The sequence below is a fragment of the Saccopteryx bilineata genome, chromosome 4 (genome assembly GCF_036850765.1).
Source record: "Saccopteryx bilineata isolate mSacBil1 chromosome 4, mSacBil1_pri_phased_curated, whole genome shotgun sequence".
Taxonomy (NCBI): domain Eukaryota; kingdom Metazoa; phylum Chordata; class Mammalia; order Chiroptera; family Emballonuridae; genus Saccopteryx; species Saccopteryx bilineata.
Window position 1 is genome coordinate 26,123,419 of NC_089493.1, and position 19,022 is coordinate 26,142,440.

A 19,022-nucleotide genomic window follows, 5' to 3' on the forward strand; every position below is an offset into this window, starting at 1 on the left:
CCCAACCTCTAGAAGGTTACCTTCTGTCACAGTGCCTCACATATACCCCCCAATTAAGGTTTGTTTTTTCCCCTTAAACATACTGTTTGTCCTCTGTATTTGAAGAACTGTTAATAAGTTCAAATTTCTCATTGTTCTTTTATATACAGTATCTAACATGCACCAAAAAGACACACTTACTTAACTTTTAGGGAAGTCTGAGGTAGGAGGATTGTCTAAAACAAAGATTCCTTGCTAGAAAGACCTGACCTGGGTTAAAAGTAAAAACTCAAGATTTAAGATCGTTGCCAATATTTCCTTAGCCTCTATAACAAAATTAGATAGAATGCCCTCATGTTTCCACTAAAATTTAACTACTGAACCAAAAGATTAATGTATTCTCCTGAATCAAGTTCATAAATAGCTGGGGGGGGAGGGGAGAGATGTCCTTCAAACAGTCTCAAAATTACTCTCCCTTGCTAAAAATCACAAGCTATGACTTGAATCTCAAAACATTAAAATTAGGATATTTCCAATTTCTAACTTAAATTTTCCCATAGAAGTACATGGTTCGTTGTGTTTGAAAAAGGAATAGAAATTGAATAAAGAAAATGAAAATATTTAAAGGATCAAAATCCCATAATTCAGATACCCACTTGATGTGAATCTTTTCAAACCTCATTTTGCAATGCATTCATATATATGATAAAATTACAAACGGAACCAAAAACGCCAATAACGATCCCTACACATCTTCAGCGGAATGGGCAATATCTAACAACCTTCCCAAGGCGTTCCTCCGAGGGTTCCCAATAGGATTTCTCGGTCTTTCCCAATGTTGACCTGTCCCTTCAATTAAACAACACCTCCAACCACAAAGGGCTGCCCGCAGAGCGGGAAGAGATAGGTCAGGGCGTTCGGAAGATTAAGGACACTCGCCCAAGGAGCGTCTTCGCCCTAAAGGGATCAGCCCCTCAGCCCCACCCCTGGCTCACCCCAATCCCGGGTAGGTCCGCAGATGCTCCCCACGGGAAGGTCGCGGGCGACTCCGCCGCAGCGATTCAGCCCGGCGCGCCCGGAAGCCTATAGCTGCGCTCCGAGACTCTGTGAGGGAAGTGCAGCGGACCGCACCCGCCCAAACGCGGGACCGCAACTCCCTCGGGCAGCGGAGCGCGCCGGTGCAGGCGTTTACCTGTCTCATCTTCCCATGGCTCGGGGCGGGCAGGCGGGGACCGCGCTCTGCGCCTACCTCCCTCCTCCTTCCCCAGCCTGGCTCACGGCGGCCGCGGACCGGGGCTTCCCTCGTTACTACAACAACCAACAAACAACCGCCCGCTCGGAGCCACTGCGCAGGCGCCCGTCACCCGGCGCTGACAACGTTCGGCTTCAGGCGCGGACGAATGTCGTCACCGACGCGCAGCGCGGGCTCAGAGCCCGCTGTCAGCAGAAGAATCTTGACATCTTTTCTCCGCTTTTTTTCCTCCGCCCCTAAAGGGTTGAATCCGCGCCCGGAGTTTTTCCGCCACGCTCAACAGGCGGGTTCACTGTGTGAGCGGCGTACGGGAGCTGAGGCTTGGACAGCGGCAACCGCTGATTGGCAGTCAAGGGGTTCACGCCCCATCTCCTGCTTGAGCAAAACCAAAACAACCAATCAGAGCGAGGACTGACAGAAACGACCCAATCCTCGAGTCTGGTGAGGACGGGGGCGGGGGCAAATGGCTCAGGTGGACTCCTGGCTGGAGCTGTCTTAGGGTAACATCTTTGCTGCTGCTACTGGCACGGGGTCAGGTCGTCAGATAAGGACGACTCTTGAGATAGTATTTTTCATTTATCTCCAATTTGCAGGTAAGGAAACCTAGGTTGTAAAGTGTAAATGATTTGCCCAGGGTCACATAGCTATTAAATGGTACGGCCAGGAGGAACGCCTCTCCCGTGACTCAAGTTTCAACGCCACACCTTTGCTGGGCTGGACCTGGGCAAAGCTGAGAATAAGTGTTGGATACTCGGAGGCCTCAGGTTTTACGGAAATGGTGTTGAAGGATTGGTAGGGCAGTTCCGAAGAATGCTCAGGCTCTGCTCTCATCAGCTGACTGTTGGGGTTTCTAAGAGCTTCTGCAAATTGAAAGGGATTTGTCCTGTCAAAAAAGAGGGGGCCATCCTTGCAACTTCTCTGACCCTGGGAAGAATGAGGCTGAGTCTCCTACTGAGGGAGGGTAAGAAAATAAGGAGGGGGTGGGGATCTTGGCCCAGGCTGTAACTGCTTGTGATGTCGGGTAAAGCCTTGTATTCTCTCTGGACTTGAACAGAGTCCACTCTTTGATCCACCTTTCCTCGAAGAATTCGTCGATTCACCCTTCCTCTTCTCTAGTTCTTTTTTGGTTTTTGGTGCTTCACATTGTCTTGGGTCATAGCTGACTTTAATATCGGTTTCATCTGGGTAGTGTAGGACCATACTGAAACTTTTACTGCCAGAGTGACAAAGGAAGCCTGATAGGTTGTGACCACTTCAAGCCCAGAAGTCAGCAGATAAACCCTGGGCCAGAAAAACATAATGAAGATGGGAAGAAGTAATTTCATCATTAGATTCTTTATCTATGTGGGTTTTATTTAAGTCAAGCTAATTGAAATCAATGCTTAGCAAGGGTTAAGCATTTTTTTTAAAAAAGGACATAACCTAATGGTATTTTCTATACAACTTGAAGACAAAAGAGAATATACTGTAGTATGCTTGTCTTCCTCAAAAATGAAAACTTCATCAAAATAGTCTCAAACAATGAGGCAGTGTTGCAATGCAGAGCCCAAGAGACCATACTCCATATCTCAGCTTGGCCATATATTAGCTGTAGAACCTCAAGCAAATCACTTAACCTCTCTGTGTAAAATGGAAATACTAATAGTGCCTGCAGTATATGTTAAGTGCTTGTCCCAATGCATGGCACATGCGGGTTTCCAGTAACTGTTAACTGTTATAATTTCTCCTACAACCCAATGCCAGCATTGCTGTTTCCTTCTCCCTATAATTTCTTACTAGTTCTCAAGTCATAGCAGTTTATTTATTTATTTATTTATTTATTTATTTATTTTTTATGTACCTTGACCTCGGGCCTTCAGCAGACCAAGTAACCCCTTGCTTGAGCCAGCGACGTTGGGCTCAAGCTGGTGAGCTTTTTTTTTTTTCTCAAACCAGATGGGCCCTCGCTCAAGCTGGTGACCTCGGGGTCTTGAACCTGGGTCTTCCGCATCCCAGTCCGACGCTCTATTCACTGCGCCACCGCCTGGTCAGGCATAACAGTTTATTTTTAACTTTTAGATTGTTCTAGTTTTAGAGCATGGTGTACCTCAGAACCATAGTAGGGAAAACCTGAGGATGTAAATATTGCCCTCACACCACTGATTCTACTTAAATGTGTAACGTTTCTATGCTCTTGAAAGGATTTGTTGGCCCTGGCCAGTTGCTCAGTGGCTGAGTATCAGCTGGCATATTGATGTCCTGGTTTTGATTCCTGGTCAGGGCACGCAGGAGAAGCACTCTTCTGCTTCTCCACCCTCTCCCCTCTTGCCCTTCTCTCTCTCTCTCTTTCTCTCTCTCTCTCCCTCGCCCTCTACTGCAGCTATGGCTTGACTGGAGCTAGCTGGCCCCGGATGGCTCCATGGCTTTTGCCTTGGGTGCTAAGAAGAGCTCAGTTGCTGAGCAACAGAGCAATACCCCAGATGGGCACAGCATCACCCCCTAGTGGGCTTGCTGGATGGATCCTAATCAGGGCACGTGCAGGTGTTTGTCTATGCCTCCCCTCCTCTAAATTCTAAATCAATCAATCAATCAATCTGTCATCAATAGCCAGGCAGGTATCCGGTAGTAGATTTATACTGACCTTGCAGCTACTTGAATTACAAAGGAATGACATGAAAAACCAGTCTAGAAATAAAGATATAACTTTATATTTATGACTGGCCCTGGCCAGTTGGCTCAGTGGTAGAGCGTCGGCCTGGTGTGCAGGAGTCCCGGGTTCGATTCCCGGCCAGGGCACACAGGAGAAGTGCCCATCTGTTTCTCCACCTCTTCCCCTCTCCTTCCTCTCTGTCTGTCTCTTCCCCTCCCGCAGCCAAGGCTCCATTGGAGCAAAGTTTGCCTGGGCACTGAGGATGGCTCTGTGGCCTCTGCCTCAGGTGCTAGAATGGCTCTGGTTGCAACAGAGTGACGCCCCAGATGGGCAGAGCATCGCCCCCTCATGGGCGTGCTGGGTGGATCCCCGTCGGGCGCATGCGGGAGTCTGACTGCGTCCTGGTTTCCAACTTCAGGAAAAAAAAAAAAAAGATATAACACGACTGATTCAGCCAAGAGGAAGGAGTTCTGATGTGGGGTAATATTTTGGAGAAATTGCTCAAGACAAAGATAAGTACTGTGTCATTTATTTTCTACTGTTGATTCACCACTATTAGTATGACTAAATATTGAGACTAATTTTTGTAAGCCTTCCACATTTAAATCTACCTTATTACTTTATGTTAATATTTGTACACCTCCTCTTGTACTGCTTCCTTTCTTACCTAGTTTTTCTGCTGGGTTTGTCATTTCTAACCACTGCATTATTTAGCCTTCTTCACTCTGGGTAAAGGTCAGCACACTTTAGTTTACGGCACATATTCAAAGGCATTGTACTAATTCTGTAACGGTTAGAGTAGTGTTTTAAGGTAATCAAGGATAGATGAGGCTAGCGGACTTGCAGAGGAATTTATGATATAATTGACAAAATAAGCTTAGTACAGCCCGCATGAGTGGGACACAGGCTGTCTACAGGGGTGACAGAGCTTATGATTATAGAAGATTAACCACCTGTTGTCTCATGTCCTTTGCCTTTGTTTCCAAGAGCAGAACCCCTCTCAGATTTGAGGGTTGTCATGAGCCGTTTCCTGAATGTGTTACGAAGCTGGCTGGTTATGGTGTCCATCATAGCCATGGGGAACACGCTACAGAGCTTCCGAGACCACACCTTTCTCTATGAAAAACTCTACACCGGCAAGCCAGACCTGGGTAAGAAGTCGAAGAACTACAGCTTTTGCAGGAGTAGTCTAAATTGTGGTTCCCAGACCAGGCTATACATCAGAATAACCTACGAAGTGCAGATGCCCATTTCCCTCTCCAAACCTACATACTGAAACTTTCACCCCCTGGATGGAGCCCAGAAACCTATTTTTTAATAACTATCTAGATGATTCTGAGGCCTAATCTAGCCTTTGGCAGCCACTACAGTAATAAACTTTGTGGGTAGCATGTGGCCCATTTTTCTTCCCAAAGTTTCCCTGAATACCTTTTAATTCATTTTACACTGCCCTAGGCAGTCTGTAAATAAAGCATTACAAGGGCACATGAGGAAATAAAGTGACTTGGTGACTCTGTGATGCCCCACTGGAAAGACATAAGAACCTTTCTGTGTTATCTCAACCGTCTTCAGAAATCATGTCATGGCACATGTGGTTACGTTCCATGTTGCAGATGGAGAATTGCTAATCCAAGGTCTTCCCAAACTGTGACATAGTCTGAGAAGACAACCAAAATCTCTCCACATTTGTCTCCCTAAATGGAAGTTCAGAAGGCCCATGCTGGCCTTTCTCAGTTTCCCGAGCCTCTCTGCTGAATGTTTTCCCATTTCAGTTCGCACTTCTTGTGTGGATGCGTGGGGTTGTTTGAGCTGCAGTGCGATTTCATAGCACCGGACAATTCTGTGTCACATTTATAGCTAACCCAGATTCGGGCTCTGACCTAGCTCACTTTTCTGCAACATCTGGGTAGAAAATGAAACTAAGTAGGCTAAGGCTCATTTTGAACAAAGCTCAAACACAGTAGGAGTAGCGAACCTGGAAAGGGAGCAAGACCGATCCATTTTTTCTCCCCCAAACGCTGCCCTCAGATGGTCCAGGAATCCTATATAGATTCACAGGATTTTAGAGGCTATCTGGTCTAGCTCTTTAAGTTGAGCCTGGTCGGTGGTGACACAGTGGATACAGAGAGTTGGCCTGGATCGTTGAGGTCCCCAGTTCAAAACCCCAAGGTCACTTGAGTGTGGGATCACTGATATGATCCCATGGTAGCTGGCTTGAGCCCAAAGGTCACTGGCGTGAAGCCCAAGGTCACTGGCTTGAGTCCCCCAGTCAAGGCACATATGAGAAGCAATCAATGAGCAACACAACTTTGAGTTGATGCTTCTTGTCTTTCTCTCTACCTGTCTCTTTCTCTTGCTAAAAAAATAGTAATAATATTTAAGTTGAAACAGAGAAGCCTAGAGGTCATGTGACTTGCTGAAAGGCATAGAGCTGAGCCAAATAATGTGTGTGTGTGCACATGTGAGTGTCTGTGAGTCTTTCTGCCCAGCTGCCTGTCCCTAGCACAGAAGCAGAGGCTGCCTCCTCCTCGTGACCTGGGGGCTCTCATGGTACTCTGCTGACCATAGCAGTACTGTGGGAGAATTTTGCCTAACCTGGTTGGGATAGGTGAAATATTTCACTAACTACAGAAATCTCCTTAGTCTTTGCATCAGAAAAGCTATCAAGTTGGTTTACAAAGAATATAGCCCACTGGGGCTAACTGCTAGATTTTGGTTGGAGCATAAAATTATTTTTCACCTTACTGCTACCCAGAGGTCTTCAGGGTTGTGAAATAAGTACCACTGTCTGGTTTTCCAAAGGCTGGAAAATCCTTAAAGCCCAAGTAAACATGAACACACCCCTCAGTTTTCAGTCTTGTCCTTTCAAATTTCTCTTGTTCCGTAGACCAACAAAGAAATATCTTTGCTTTCGCTGTTCTGACATTTCGACCACAGAATGCCTTAGATCAATGGCTGTGAATTATTGTACAATCACCAAGGGAGGGGGTTTTCAAAAAATACTTAGGCCTGGGGCCCACCCCCAGAGAGTATGATTTAATTGGTCTGATACCCAGACCTTGGTAATTTTATAAAACCCTTTTCAGTTGATTCTAACAAATGGCCAGGGTCCAGAACTACTGTTGTGGTAGAATGATACATACTTTCAGGACAAGATATTTAATACAGTAGTGTCAGAACAAAGTCACCAAGTGCACAGTGGTCTTGGCAAACACTAAACAGTGCTTTGTTCTACTGCCTTGTGTACAGGAAACCAGCCTAGTTTGGGCTTTGTTCAAATAATATAGATCTGGATTCAGAGAAGACCTGGGGACTTAGGTCTCTGAAAGACCACATGTGCCCATATAAATGGGCTCCATTATTTCTGAGCTCTCTCCTACACCAGCTTGAAGGTCTGCTGACCTCCCAGGCACCTTGCATTACCAGACCACTGTGGAACATTCCCCCAAACCTGTCCTGATCCAAAATCATTGGGCTTCACCAACACCAGACTGGCTTCCAGGGCAGAGGTGTGAACTACTGCATCCAGGAGTTACTTGCCCAAGTGGGCTCCCTGTTGACTTTCCAGTCTTGGAACGCCCCTGCCCAGCGCTCGATTTCTGCGGAGGAGCTGAGCAGTTCTCATTCTGGAATTCCTTCCTGCCCCTCTGGTTCCACGGGCAGCACCAGAGCCTCCACCCCGCCCGGCCAAACGAGCTCAGGCTCAGCACCCTGCCTCCCGCGGTGAAGTAGGAAGAGTTTGGAGGGGACCCTAACCTGCTTCTCAGCACTCTTGCTTTTTTCTGCTACACAGTGAACGGCCTCCAGGCTCGGACCTTCGGGGTCTGGACGCTGCTGTCGTCAGTGATTCGCTGCCTCTGTGCCATCGACATCCACAACAAGACGTACGTAAGGGCAGGAAGAGCTGTCACTACAGTCCTTTCGTTTGATCAGGGCTACATGTACCCACTGTGGTCCTCCCGGTGGAGACCCGTTAATTTTGATACATTAGCCGAGAATGTGGATAATAAAAGGTTAATTAATAGGTTCCATTCCTTCCAGGCCTAAAAAACAAAATAGGCCTAAAAGGTCTTTAAGGTTTGAAAATTCTTTTGAACTGATATAGCAAATTGGCAAAGCCATGATCCAGTGGCCTGCATCTAACCCACTACTTCTGTGCTTTCCCCTGGCCGGGTTGCTCAGTGGATAGAGCACCATCCCAACATGTGAGTTTAATCCCCCGTCAGGACACATATTAAAAGCAACCAATGAGTACACAACTAAGTGGAACGAGTCGACACTCCTCTATCTCTTCCTCTCTCTCTCCCCCCCCCATTCTCCCTCTTCCCTCCCCCTCCCTCCCATCCTCTCTCTCTAAGTCAATGGGAACATTTTAAAAAGAAAATCAGTTTTTCTACTCAAGTATAGCAGTGTGCTCTTTAGAGCTGCCACCCACACATACCTTATTCCTCCTCAAGCACGAGTGAACAGAAATCACATCCCATGAGAAAAAGGAACCCACAATTAAATTTCTGGGTGCTTATGCAGATGGTGTTGAAAGAGAACCCAGGACCCTGCTGTTGCCTCTCAAGGGCACTCAAATACTCGAGTGTGGAACCGTTGCTATCTGGCCTCTTGTCTAGAGGATGCTGTAACTAGTGCTGGCCACTTGAGGGGGCTCAAGCCTTGTTCCCAACAACTGTCCTCACATCTTGGTGGAAAAGTTTGCTAGTGGGTGAGGCCAGGCCACCGAAACACCAACTTCACACTAACTATCTCTTTGACCCAGATCCTCCCCATCCGGGGAGGAGAGGAGGTACTATTTCCTGAGCCCCTCTTATTTTGTAAGGAGTTCCCATCTCTGTGACCTTGATATATCTCCTCCTGGCAGCCCAGGGAGATAGTGATTCCCATTCCTGACTTTGCAGAAATATTTATTAGAGACCCAATTAATTTAATCTGAGGAAGACTGACTCGAGCAGAATTTAAAGCAGGGCTCTTAGCCCTGCAATCTTTCCAACATTATTATTATTTTTTTAACTTGAAACTGTGGTTTACTGTTCTAGATTCACATGTAGTTTTGGAAACTGTGGTTTAGCGGAAACAGCCTGGGACCTAAGAACGGAAACAAAATGAGCCCTGGTCTCGGTTCTATTAGTCACTAGCTTTGTAGCAGCAAGTTCATTAGATACCTTCTCTGCATCTCGGTCTCTTCGTGTATGCAATAGACCAGGACTTCTGTTCTACCTCTCAGGGTGACTGCCAGGGAGTAAAGATGGAATAATCATTTTAAAGACTTTACCCTGATGAAGAATTGCTAATAGGCTAGGGGTTTATCTTTATTTGCTGTGTTTTTGAAGTGAGCAAAACCAACTCAGACTTACCTTCACCTCGATTACCCATTCATTCCCCCTTCTCCTGGTATAGGACAGCTGCAAATGCTGACTTCTGTTTCCAACCTTTTTTTAGCCTGGGGCTTTTGTCTCTGTGCTTCTGGTGTGATTCTAATCCCTGCCTAACTAAAAACTCAAAGTCAACTCCCATATTTACTAAGTGTATAAAAACATGCACAGAGGCCCTGGCCGGTTGGCTCAGTGGTAGAGCATCGGCCTGGCGTGCAGAAGTCCCAGGTTCGATTCCCGGCCAGGGCACACAGGAGAAGCGCCCATCTGCTTCTCCACCCCTCCCCCTCTCTTTCCTCTCTGTCTCTCTCCTCCCCTCCCGCAGCCGAGGCTCCATTGGAGCAAAGATGGCCCAGGCGCTGGGGATGGCCCTTGGCCTCTGCCCCAGGCGCTAGAGTGGCTCTGGTCGCCATGGAGCGACGCCCCGTAGGGGCAGAGCATCGCTCCCTGGTGGGCAGAGCATCTCCCCCTGGTGGGCGTGCCGGGTGGATCCCGGTCGGGCGCATGCGGGAGTCTGTCTGACTGTCTCTCCCCGTTTCCAGCTTCAGAGAAATACAAAAAAAAATAATAATAATAATAATAAACATGCACAGGAAGGATAAAAATCAGATTTAAGATATTGATTTCTTCTCAGGGGGGTAGGGAAGCAGGAGAATGGGATCAAGTGGGATAAGGGTACCCAGGCTGCTTTAACCGATAACTAATATTTTATTTCTTAGAAAAAACTATCTGAAGTGAAAATGTCAAAATGTTCATATTTGATCCTGGCCGGTTGGCTCAGTGGTAGAGTGTCGGCCTGGCGTGCAGTAGTCCCAGGTTCGATTCCCGACCAGGGCACACAGGAGAAGTGCCCATCTGCTTCTCCACCCCTCCCCCTCTCCTTCCTCTCTGTCTCTCTCTTCCCCTCCCGCAGCTAAGGCTCCATTGGAGCAAAGATGGCCCGGGTGCTGAGGATGGCTCTGTGGCCTCTGCCTCAGGCGCTAGAATGGCTCTGGTTGCAACAGAGCCATGCCCCAGATGGGTAGAGCATCGCCCCCTGGTGGGCATGCCGGGTGGATCCCGTTCGGGCGCATGCGGGAGTCTGTCTGACTGCCTCCCCGTTTCCAACTTCAGGAAAATACAAAAAAAAAAATGTTCATATTTGATGGAGTAGGCTGTTGGTTGCATCAAGATTAATTATATTAATAGTATCCTATTATCTATAAATTTTTTTATATATTTGGAGATTTCATAGTTTTAAGTTTTTCAGTTAAAAAAAAGATATCAGCAAGCCAGATGGTCGATCATCCTGTAACCGACCCTTTCCCCACCTTTTAGTCAAGGCTGAGGAACAAGTTCTCTTCTTCTAAGATTGTCACCAGGCCCTCTATCTGACCATTTTCGCAGGCAAAGATAAAACTAACCAGCCCAGTCTGATCAGTGGTGGTGCAGTGGATAGAGCGTAGACCTGGGATGCTGAGGTCCCAGGTTCGAGACCTCAAGGTCGCTGGCTTGAGCATGGGCTCATCTGGCTTGAGCACAGGCTTGCCAGTTTGAGTGTGGGGTCACTGAACAACTAAAGTGATGCAACTACCAGTTGATGCTTCTTACCTCTCCCTTCCTGTCTCTCTCTCTCAAAATAAATAAAATAACCAGCCCACATTGCAAGCAACATCTAAAGCCCCTGAGAGGTCCTTGATGCTCGTTCCCCCTCCAACCCTTCATTCTGTGGCATCCATCATATGAGCACTGACCAGGCCCTGGCCAGACACCTGCTGGATGGGCTCAGATTACAGTCAAGCCAGTTTGAGTAAGTGGAATGTGTAAGCATGGTTGATCCAAACTTGTCTACCCTGCCCGGACTGCCAGACTGCAGACCCTGCTTTGCTATAGAGCTGGCTTACCACCTTGCTAAGACTTAGAGATCACTCTGGATTTCTGCACGCTTCCCCTCTGTTTAGCAGCTGGAAGCTTTAGTTTTGCCCTGGTAGAGAATGGATATGATCAAGCAAGGCAGGTGTCTCGCGGGACCAAGTGTTCTTTGCCTTCAGCCCTAGTCCCTTTGCGCAGTTTTCTTTGTGGGCATCAGGTCAGCCCGCCGCCCTTCCTCGGCACAGAACAAGCCGTACCTCAGTTCCCGTTTCTGTCTGCTTCCTGCAGGCTGTACCACATCACGCTCTGGACCTTCCTCCTGGCCCTGGGGCACTTCCTCTCGGAGCTGTTTGTATATGGGACCGCAGCCCCCACGGTTGGCGTCCTGGCACCCCTGATGGTGGCAAGTAAGCATGCCAGCACTGTGCCTCCCACGGGAACTGTCCCAGCCCCAGCTGACACACGAGGGGCACTAGAGCGCACTGTGCTTTGTCAGCCTCTAATCGTCTCTCTGTGTTTAAGGTTTCTCAATCCTCGGTATGCTAGTTGGGCTCCGGTACCTAGAAGTAGAACCTGCATCCAGACAGAAGAAGAGAAACTGAAGCCAACATTACCTCCTCCAAGACTTCATCTTCCACTTGGCCGTCCTCTTCCATGATCCTCTCTGCACTTTCATCTCTTTCCTGCTCCATTATCAGCTCCCTTCTTCACTTCAGGCCTTTTTTTTTTTTTATTACATTGAAAGTTTTTAAAATGTAACATGCATACAGAAATGTAACACGAACAATTTAAAGAATCATTTTAAAGCGATTCCTGTGTACCTCCAACCAGATCAAGAAACTGCCAGCGCCTCAGAAGCCCACTGTGTGCCCTTCCCCCACCCGCAGCCTCTCTGAGGATCTTCCCCAGCCTGCTTTTTCCCTTTTATTTCCATCCCTTGACTTGACTTGACTTGGGGGGGGGGGGCATGCGGACTGTGAAACTAAAGCTGCTGCACCGCCCAGAGCAGCCGCCGCCAAGGGCTGTGTCAAGGGGTCGCCCTTGCACACTGGGCTCTCTCTGCTGCTGGACCCAAGACACCGAGCCAGCTGGGGAACAGGCACCTCTAAGAAGGGCTCCCTGGGACTGAGCATGGTTTACATCCTGGTACCTGCAGATGGATTACAGTTGGAAGAGGCTGGGCTGTTTTTAGATTTTCTGGTCTGCTGTATTTGTGTAAGAATTTTGTAATAAAAAGAAAAACCCTCTGCTCTGGTCAGTGCTTGTCCTTTGACCTCCCCCAAGCCAAGAGCACTCCTGCCCTCCTGTGAGCCGTCACATAGAATCACCGCTTTCTCTGATCGAATACTCCACAGTGAGCGGACAGCTCAAAACCCAGGCAGACGTGGCTGCCCCCAGCTCCTTGTGTCACTTGTCCATTTCCCTTGAATACAGTCTTCCTCCTCTCCTTCCTCACCTTCAAGATTCTGAGTTCACAACTGAACAGGGAGGACCCTTGCTTGTTTACTTCCTAAGGAAGAGAAAGCAGAGGCAAAACACAGAACCAGGCAGCACAGAAGAAACAGCTGCATGACGATGAAAAGGAGAACAGGGGACCCCAAGGATGACGTGCGGGAGCAGACAGCTGTCCCCCAGACACAGCCCTGAAGGCCCCACGCTGGCTGGCCCTCACACACAGCATGTAGGCCCAAGGGCACATTCATTATTTCAACAAGTATTTATTGAACACTTACTCCATGCCAGACACCTGGGAAAGAGATGTGAATGATCCAGGCAATGACGCTGCTCCCGTGGTTCTTATGTGATATTCAAGGAAATAAATGATAAAGCCTCAAGTGAAACAAGTTCAGACAGTGATAAGGATTCTAGAAAATAGATATTGTTAGATATTGCAATCAATAAAGGGAGGGGATCCTGAGCAGGCGGTAGTGCAGTGGATAAGAGTGTCAACCTGGGACACTGAGGTCCCAGGTTCGAAACCCTGAGATCGCCAGCTTGAGCGAGGGGTTGCCGGCTTGAGCATAGGATCATAGACGTGACCCCGTGGTCGCTGGCTTGAGCCTAAGGTCCCTGGCTTGAGCAAGGGATCACTGGTTCGGTTGGAGCCCCCCGCTCAAAGCACGTATGAGAAGCAATCAGTGAACTAAAGTGCCGTAACTAAGAGTTGATGCTTCTCATTTCTTTCCCTTCCTGTCTCTCTTCCTACCACCACCTCGCCTCACTCTAAAAAAATAAAAATAACAGAAAATAAAATGAGAGAGGAGTGCATCAACATCATTTACAACCCCAGGAAATAGGAGGTAAGATTTTGAGACTTGAATGCCCAAGTATCATGTGTCTTAAGATATCAGCAGGTATTTAGGAAAAAAGGGGACAAAATCTGGAAGGCAGGAACAATCTTGTCCAAACTGGTCAAGTTAGGACGTGGAAAGCAGCAAACAGGTCAGAAAGGGAGGCAGGGGACTAGTAAGGGCATGACAGGAGGCTCGAAGTTGATACTTAAATGCACTGGATGTTCTATATCAATTACGGCTCTTTAAATGAAAGGAGCAAAAGCTACCTCAAACTAGCTGAAACCACAAAGTTAGCACTAGCTCACAAAACTGTGAAGAGGATGACAGGCTTCAGGAACAGTCTGATCAGGACCCAGCTCCGTTTCTCCGATTCTTTTGGCTCTGCCCACCTGTGTTGGCTTCATCCTCAGGCTGGGTTCCCTTATGGTGGCAAAAACTGGGTGCAGCAATTTTGCCCCCATCCCCACAATACTACAGGCTAGGAAAATAGCTCAGAACTGTTTCCCTTACTCATCAACTATGGTGAGGCAGCAGGGAGAAAAGCAATGATCTTACAGAGAGTTACCATTTGAGTGGAGCTCCAAGTGGAGCACACCTAAAGAGTAAATGAAATCATATGATTTGGGCCCTGGCCGGGTAGCTCAGTTGGTGAGAGCGTTGTCCCAATGCACCAAGGCTGCAGGTTCAATCTTCAATCGGGGCACATATAAGAAGCAACCGGCGAATGCACAACTAAGCGGAACAACACAGTGACGTTTCTCTGTCTCCTCTCTAAAATCAATGAATCAATAAAATTCTTTTAAAAGAAATCATGATTTGGATCCTCTAGGCATGCATCATAGGAATATGATTCCAGCCAAAACAAGATCCCAAGCAATCTAAAGAGATGATACAGAGTATTTAGCAGACACTATGACTATTAGATTTCTTTAACGACCCAGACCTGGCTCCCTTCCTAGATGACTTAAAGTAGAACTGCTAACAGATACGGTGCCTGAATGCCACAGACAACAGTGTCGCTCTCTAGGGAAGACACGGACGAAACAACACAGCAGCGTATCCAAGTAACAGCTACCAGGTGAGCAGGACTGGGAAGGGAGGAGGAGCAGTAAGTAGCACAGTTTGGAAGAAAAATCACAGCCCAGGACTGCAGAGGCCGACGTTGTGGACCCCGGCCAAAATAAGCTGGTGCGTGGCTAGGGCGATGGCAGAACAAACAGTGCAGCCACCCTCTGAGGCAGAGCCAAAAACAACAGTGGGCTCTCTCATCAGCACTCACACTCGGGTGAACCCGCATGCGTGCGCAGTGCAGAAAGCGGTCAGGGTCGAGGGTTGGACGTGGAGTTGCAATCTCCCACGTAGGCTGACAGTAACCTTGACATCCCCGTCTTTAAAAAATCACCCACCTGGCCCTGGCTGGTTAGCTCAGTCATCCTGAAACTACAAGGTTGCAGGTTCGATTCCCAGTCAGGGCACACATGGGAAGCAACCAGTGAACACACAACTGAGTGGAACAACAGATGGATGCTTGCCTTCCCCCTCCCTTCTCTCTCCTTTAAAAAAAAAAAAAAAATCACCCACCTGGATGGCCACACCTATGTAAACAGAGGACCACTTCTGTGGAAGGCCACGGGAGCGGCTCCTTCGGCCCCAACCCCACTCCACCCCACCCCCCTCACACCCTTCCGACCCTCAGAAATGTGCAATAATCTTACAGGGACTACCAAAAAAACCATCTCTGCCCTAACAAATGACAAGGCAGACCACTTGTACAATCTTTTATTGCTTTAAAACATCTGGTTTACAAATAGAAAATACAAATTATGTTTTTAAAATAAAGCAATGGCAGCCCTGGCCAGTTAGCTCAGTTGGTGAGAGCGTTGTCCCAAAACACCAAGGTTGTGTGGGTTTGATCCCCTGTCAGGGCACTTATGGGAGGCGACCAATGAATACACAACTAAGTGGAACAACAAATTAATGCTTCCCTCTCTCTGTCTCTCTAAAAAGGAAAAAAAACCAATCAATAAAAAAAAGATGTTTTAAAAAATAACAATAAAATAAAGCAATGGATTTGGTAAACATTTTGTTAATATATTTTAAGGGACTGAAGAGTAAACACCTTTCTCATTGCCAAAAAATAAGGCATAGTTTTTCTCTCCACCCCCTTCCACCCCTAACTCATGCCCCCCACCTGAAGTGTAAATGTCTTTTATTACATACAGTGTCTGTACATCCACACATGTGCACACACACCCCTGGCTCCTGTGTCAGTGGCCTAAGCACCCCAGCACAACCACCAGCGCCTGCCGCCCCCATATGCGGGGTCCAGGGCAGCAGCCAGCAAACCAGCACAGTGGTCACGATGGCACCTGCTCGATGTATAGGAAAAAATTACCAAAATATCTTATTTTCAGGAGTTGCTGCCAAAGCCTAGGAGTACAGCCAGGCTGCCATTTTGGCAGGAGAGGAGTTCAGCTTGAGTTGGCTTAAAGCGAATCCCTTTGGCCCTGGCCGGTTGGTTCAGTGGTAGAGCATCGGCCTGGCATGCAGGAGTCCCAGGTTCGATTCCCGGCCAGGGCACACAGGAGAAGCGCCCATCTGCTTCTCCACCCCTGCCCCTCTTCTTCCTCACTCTCTCTTCCCCTCCCGCAGCCAGGGCTCCACTGGAGCAAAGTTTGCCTGGGCGCTAAAGATGGCTCTGTGGCCTCTGCCTCGGGCACTAGAATGGCTCTGATTACGGCAGAGCAACGCCCCAGATGGGCAGAGCATCGCCCCCTGGTGGGCATGCCGCGTGGATCCCGGTCGGGTGCATGTGGGAGTTTGTCTGACTGCCTCCCCATTTCCAGCTTCGGAAAAATACAAAAAAAAAGGGGGGGGGGAATCCCTTTCAATTTGGAACATCTGATAGAAGGTTATCGCTAGAAGGGGGAGGGTGTGCAAATATCGCCTCCCAGTGGTGGGATATGCTTTACTCAAGCAAACTCAATTCCTCTTTCAAAGGCCACCTTTCCTTGTGCCCCTCTCCTCTCTCCTCGGACACAGCCTTGGACTTCCCAGGGCGGAATGAATCAAGGCCCATCTTCAGTAAAGTTTACAGGAAGTTGGCTGGTATTCCTACTTTCCAGAGAAAACAAGCTCTTAGTTTCTTAAGGCAGTGTCCATGTGAAGGCACCAGAGGTGACAAGGACACAGCAGATCCCTGGGCAAGCACTTCTTTTGTAGAAAAGAACCCCCCAGTTCCCAAAGCGAGCTACCCGAGTTCCCAAATATGGGTCTCCACACACACACTTGGAAGGCAGCCCCCCGCACCCTCACAAACCTAGGAGGTTACCTTGCCCAAATCAGTTTCTTCTTCGTGGCCACAACAAAGTCTTTCTCAAGTTTATTGAGGTTTGGTTTGAAGAGCTCCTAGGAAAGAGGGTTTGGAGACAGACCCTCGACATTAGGCCAGAGGACCCCTGGGTTTGTCCCAACGGTGCTTTCTGTCCCACAGAATGTTAGCAGTCAGTCCGATGACCTGAGAGTGACCCTCCCCAGAGCGGCTGCCGCGCCTTAGAATTGGGTGTCTCAGGGTCTTAAGGCACTAGAAAAAGGGACTATCCTGAATACGCTTTCTTTCCGTGATAATTTTATAGGCTTTCTCCAGGAGGGATGGAGGTGAGGAGGGAAGGCGAGGTGCAAAGCCAGGACTGACCCCACGACACACCAGCTTCTCCCAACACCAGCCCCCAGACCTACAAAGGGGAAGGGGCGGGAATCGAATCTGCATTTGGTGAAAGGTGTGATTCCCCCTCCCCCCCGACTAGACCACGCAAGCTCTTGAGTGGGTTCCAGACACACAGGCCCAGCCGTGCGAGCCACAGACACTCCCGCCAGTCCCCTCCACCGCTGCCCCGCGGAGACCTCCATGCCGAAAGCGAGAACCTGCTGACTGAGGGGGGTGTTCTCCGTGCTCCCCGAGTCGCCAACGCCCTTTTCTCTCAGAGACGCTCCTCAGTCACAGTGGTGGGGGCTTTGCTGGTGTCCTTTTCCTCCTCCTCCTGGAGTTTCTACAAGGCAAAACAAGCAGGCGGCCCTGTGGGTGGGTGAAGAGGCGCAGGACTCCCCCCGGCTGGAGCGACTGCCCTGCCCGACTATCTGTCAGGGACTCAGTCATCAGCAGGAAAAACAAGAGCCAGAGGCGGGCCTGACCAGGTGGTGGCGCAGTGGATAGAGCGTCGGACTGGGATGCGGAGGACCCAGGTTCGAGACCCCGAGGTCGCCAGCTTGAGCGCGGGCTCATCTGGCTTGAGCAAAGAGCTCACCAGCTTGGACCCAAGGTTGCTGGCTCCAGCAGGGGGTTACTCGGTCTGCTGAAGGCCCACGGTCAAGGCACATGTGAGAAAGCAATCAATGAACAACTAAGAAGTCGCAATGCGCAAACAAGAAACTGATGATTGATGCTTCTCATCTCTCTCTGTTCCTGTCTGTCTGTCCCTGTCTATCTCTGCCTCTGTAAAAAAAAAAAAGAGCCAGAGGCGGCTCAGCATCCTCCACAGCGAACATAGGGAACAAGAAAAGCAGTGCCAGCCCCTGGCACAAGCGTGCTCCCTCAACATGAACACACACACACACACACACACACACACACGCACACAGTGCCATCAAAGGAAACACCAGAAAGGCCAGCTTTCTGTGATGCCAAGGTCACCACAAACCATTCCTCTCCCAGTGCCACCGCGCTCCCCTGCCGCTCCCTCCCCAACCTGACAGCCTGGAAGAAAAATGAAAATCCAAATCAAGATTTTTACAGTCAAGGTCGGCTCTTACCCCCATCTCGTAAGTTTGGTCTCTTTTTACCAGAAATGTACATCTCACTGATTAGAAAGAGCAGTTCTGGCCAGATCTGCTGTGTACCCTGTCCTTACCAGGCTCTGGTAATGAACTAGTGTGCTAATATGCAGTTCTCACACTGACCACCACGTCATGATCACCGACAGCCCTGATTTCCTTAGGTGTTGAGCCCAGCATGACTCTGACCTTCCCATAACACCAAGCTGCCCCAGATGCAAGTAAGGTCCAAAGAAGCATATTGTCTTATCCAGGACTAGGAATAGGAGTAGGAATAGGAAACAGTTGAGAACCATCATCAGATTTGTTTCCTATTCCTACTCAGTGCTATTTCCAATACTCCAAGAAGAAGGTGACTGAGCAACAACCTTGTATAACAAACCTGGTCTACATGTACAAGGACCTGATTGCAAGCACAGTGAAATATTGGAGCACCCTCAATATCCAACAAGAGGAAATGGAGCCTGACTGGAAATGGCACAGTAGATAGAACGTTGACCTGGGGCACTGAGCTCCCAGGATCAACACCCCGAGGTCGCTGGCTTGAAGCCCAAGGTTGCTGGCTTGAGCCCAAGGTTACTGGCTTGACTTGAGCACATCCCATCAAGTCACGTATGAGAGGCAATCAATAAACAACTAAAGTGCCCCAACTATGAGTTAATGTTTTTCATCTCTCTCCCTTCTTCTCTCTCTCTCCCTCTCAATAAACAAACAAAAAAAAAACGGGAGGGGGGATTTGAAATGCGCGCGTGCGTGTGCGTGCGTGTGTGTGTGTGTGTGTGTGTGTAGATACGAGATTATAGAAT

General features: G+C 48.6%; 3 protein-coding genes across 20 annotated transcripts in view; 1 reads left to right on the plus strand and 2 right to left on the minus strand.

Moving 5' to 3' along the window:
• Window positions 1-1,308, minus strand: part of TTLL5 (tubulin tyrosine ligase like 5) — a 308,772-nt gene extending 307,464 nt beyond the window's left edge. For 10 of the 11 annotated variants that reach the window (XR_010731041.1, XM_066272631.1, XM_066272636.1 and 7 more), the window contains exon 1: window positions 1,172-1,308. The gene's annotated coding sequence lies outside the window, so the exon portion shown is untranslated. Of the gene's footprint in view, window positions 1-974; window positions 1,108-1,171 lie in introns of those variants that run through there. The other variant, XM_066272630.1, reaches the window with a different exon arrangement.
• Window positions 1,309-1,540: 232 nt separating this feature from the next.
• On the plus strand, window positions 1,541-12,339 carry ERG28 (ergosterol biosynthesis 28 homolog). Of its 8 annotated transcripts, XM_066272641.1 has the most exons (6): window positions 1,690-1,838; window positions 4,295-4,376; window positions 4,853-5,011; window positions 7,654-7,744; window positions 11,381-11,499; window positions 11,615-12,339. In XM_066272641.1, exons 2-6 carry the CDS (start codon window positions 4,334-4,336, stop codon window positions 11,692-11,694), a joined length of 492 nt encoding a protein of 163 aa, XP_066128738.1. In that variant the 5' UTR covers window positions 1,690-1,838; window positions 4,295-4,333; the 3' UTR covers window positions 11,695-12,339. The 8 variants fall into 8 exon arrangements, with proteins under 8 accessions (XP_066128744.1, XP_066128743.1, XP_066128738.1 ...); XM_066272647.1 differs by lacking the exons at window positions 1,690-1,838; window positions 4,295-4,376 and adding an exon at window positions 1,541-1,672; XM_066272646.1 differs by lacking the exons at window positions 1,690-1,838; window positions 4,295-4,376 and adding an exon at window positions 1,596-1,672 and having other exon boundaries at window positions 4,848-5,011.
• A 2,810-nt stretch (window positions 12,340-15,149) lies between these two features.
• The window catches only part of FLVCR2 (FLVCR choline and putative heme transporter 2), a 61,089-nt gene continuing 57,216 nt past the window's right edge, over window positions 15,150-19,022 (minus strand). The window contains exon 11 of the mRNA XM_066276016.1: window positions 15,150-17,435. Coding sequence (XP_066132113.1) covers window positions 17,367-17,435 — 69 coding nt within the window. The 3' untranslated portion in view covers window positions 15,150-17,366. The remainder of the gene's footprint in view (window positions 17,436-19,022) is intronic.

What these genes read in the sequence shown, in the direction of transcription:
- ERG28 (XM_066272640.1), top strand. Translation starts at nt 2,042, where the DNA reads ATGCTCAGGCTCTGCTCTCATCAGCTGACTGTTGGGGTTTCTAAGAGC. An exon ending in GAGTCTCCTACTGAGGGAGG is followed by an intron (nt 2,193 to 4,852) that starts GTAAGAAAATAA and finishes TTCCAAGAGCAG; the next exon opens with AACCCCTCTCAGATTTGAGG. An exon ending in GGCACCCCTGATGGTGGCAA is followed by an intron (nt 11,500 to 11,614) that starts GTAAGCATGCCA and finishes TCTGTGTTTAAG; the next exon opens with GTTTCTCAATCCTCGGTATG.